The sequence below is a fragment of the Nyctereutes procyonoides genome, unplaced genomic scaffold (genome assembly GCF_905146905.1).
Source record: "Nyctereutes procyonoides isolate TBG_1078 unplaced genomic scaffold, NYPRO_anot_genome, whole genome shotgun sequence".
Classification (NCBI taxonomy): Eukaryota; Metazoa; Chordata; class Mammalia; order Carnivora; family Canidae; genus Nyctereutes; species Nyctereutes procyonoides.
In genome coordinates, this window is record NW_026575034.1 from 23,610,447 (window position 1) to 23,613,357 (window position 2,911).

General features: G+C 55.4%; 1 protein-coding gene across 1 annotated transcript; it reads right to left on the minus strand.

Annotated features, from left to right (window-relative positions):
- Positions 1–974: 974 nt before the first annotated feature.
- Positions 975–1,898, minus strand: LOC129504905 (putative protein FAM90A5P). Its single transcript, XM_055317778.1, has one exon. The coding sequence runs from the start codon at positions 1,896–1,898 to the stop codon at positions 975–977; it is 924 nt and encodes a 307-aa protein (XP_055173753.1).
- Between the last annotated feature and the right edge of the window lie 1,013 nt (positions 1,899–2,911).

Below are 2,911 nucleotides of genomic sequence, written 5' to 3' on the forward strand. Positions count from 1 at the left end.
CGAGGCCTCAGAAAGGAGTCATCATGATCCAACATTGAAGTGGGTTCCGGAATATGCATAGAGGGAAACCACCAACTCATCCCTTTATAGACCAACGTGTGGCCCTGGCCCCTTGCGGTGCACATGGCACCCACACGGGAGGCATGGGGATCAATGTTCCCTATACAGCTCTTCATGCAGGAGAGCTGGGTGTACCCTAGACCCTCGATGTCTAAGAATCCCCCGGTCATAACATGCTGCTGTCTCTTCTCAGGTAATTAAGGCTGGAGGAATTACAATAAGTATAGAGAGGTTCAGAAATGCTGAACAACAACAACAACAACAACAACACCCCACAAAACAAAATCAAAAGAAAGACATGCACACTATTCACTGGTGCTAACTTTTTATTCAGGGAAATAAAACACTACACACAACTCTAAGGTAACGTTCAAGAACAAAAATGAACTACACGCGTGAAATATTGCCCATCACAATTCCCACAAAGCTACCACCAGAGAGTCAAGAGAAACTCATCTCAGGAGAGAATACGGCATCCATTTGCGGAGCACACAGTGGGTACTCCATGCTGAATCCCCAAATGCAGACATGCGTAAACCAAAGAGAGCTTAACATCTTAGATTTTATTTCCATTGGAGTGACAAGTGCTCACTCAAATCTCCCTCCATTTCACAGACAGACAATGTATTTCCAGAAGAACAACTTGACATTCCACAGGGAAGAGTAGCCTTTGCCACAGCCCATGGATTTCCCTAAAGAACAGTACAGCGTGTCTGTTGAGGGGTGGGCATCAGAGCACAGCCCCCAGAAACGTGAGAGGCAGCACCCTGTGGACCTGAAATATTCCATGCAATGCAGCTGAGCAAGCGCCGATTCCCCACATCAGTCCAGGAGTCGGCCACATCCTCAGGTCCTCAGACACCCCGTCAGGGTGCAGCGGGGTGGAGGACAAGTGTCCGAGGCCAGGAGCTGGCTCATTCGCTCTCAGTGTCTTCTGAGGATGAGGACACCTGTAGGTCATCGTGGAGGATGCTCCAGGGGACATAGTCACGGGCTCCATCCAGCATGTGGGCGGCAGGAAGGCCCTGAGCAGGGATTGGCTTCTCGGGAGGAAGGAATGAGGGAGCTGCTAGGAACCTGGAGCTCCAGCAGCTTCTGTCCAATCTGGTGAAGACCATTCTCAGGGGCTGAGTGGGGGCCAGCACAGAGGGCGGCCGTGGAGGCACGGTGCACGGCTGCAGCGTTTCCAGGTGAGGTGTGGCAGGTGTGGGCCGGGTGCCCTTGCTTGGCAGGAGGGCAGGTGTCTTCCTGGTCTGCGGGGGCACGGCTGTGCATCCACGTGCACGTCTGCTTCCTGGAGAACATAGACTCCCCGAAATCCCCACGTGGGCTCCCTGGATGCTCCTGGGGGTGTGCTGGGTGGGGCTCCATCGCGCTTTCTTTCGGGGGTTCTGGGTCCTGTCTAGGGGCATCTGGGCACAGTTCTTGCCTGGAGTCTGGAGGGCCATTTGGGAACTGTCTGCCAAAGCGTTGCTGACAGCTGGCGGCGTGTTCTTCTCAGGATACTTGGGTGGTGCCTGGGTGTGTCCCAGCCCATGGACCTTGGAGCCAGCCTGGGGACCTTCGAGGGAGACTCGGCAGGGCCTCTTGGCTCTCTGCTGCACCACCAGGCTATCAGCCCTGACACAGGGTTGGCGTGCCGGCTGAGGTGTGTCGGCAACCGGCATTTCCTGGACCCCAGGAGGTCCACCAGGTGGGCTGAGGCTAACTTTAGGGCTACTGAGAGGAGATGTGGAAAGGCACCGGACGCTCACATCAGGGTTCTCAGTACGTGCCTCCATCGGCAGGGAAGGCTCAGGGATACAAGGCCTCCTGGTGGTGTAGACGGGCATCGGCATGTGTGGACGCTGTGGGAAAAGAGAACACACGGGACACCATGAGTGTGGCCTCGGCACCAAGGCAAAATGAACATTCAGGAAAGAAAGAAACCAACAAATTCCTAAGACCTTATTAACCACCCCCTCCCCCAGAACAGGGAAAGAAAGAGATGGGATCTGTTGACCTAGACGTAGGGAATCCGGCTCCAGGGCTGGTCCGGAACAAAGGCATGACTGGATGCTGTTGATGCACTTTTGACATCGGGGAGGGGCACACAAATTTTAGCCTCACATCGATGCTTCCTCCATTGGACCAGCTCCTCCATCCGCTCTGCTCACGAGGCTATAGGAGTCCTGCTGCTGGAGAGTCACAGTGGCAGCTCCTGAGGAGGGATGGGCAGTGGGGGAATGTGTCACGAAGGACAGCGGCTTGTTCTTCTCTAAGGATGGTACTTGTTCCAGGAGTGTCCGCCAGTGACCTTCACGTGTCAACAAAGCCACTGTTCGCACACATTCAAGGCATAAGGCAACATCATGGGCACCAAGGGAAAAATGGGTGCAAAGGCCGGGCCACTCAACTGCCCCTGGTAAGATTGGAAGTGGAGCCCCGGCCTCCCCCAGGAGGCCAATGGAGCCCAGCGAGCCCCCCACAGAGCACAGCAGCCGGGAAGCAGCGCACACTCACCCTCACATAGTCACAAGATTCGGTGCCTTCCTTCCAGGTGCGCTTCTGCCCCTCTCGGGGTCTCCTGGGGAACCTCTGGAGCAGGTCCTTCCTCTGCTCGGCTTCTTCCCTGCACGAGAAATCAAAGCATGGAAAGGAGAAGGAACCCCCTTCCCTGTCTTCCGGCTGGACACCAGCTCTGGACTTGGGCCAACATGGTCCTTTCCCTACTCAGCCATTTTACACCCACACCTGCCCCCCACCCTGACTAAAGTGAGCTCACCAGGTCGTCCAGGCAGTTTCTCTCATTCAGAGCCTATGAGAGAGTCTGCCTTGTATTGTGCCAAGCTCCATCCATTCACGGGGGCAG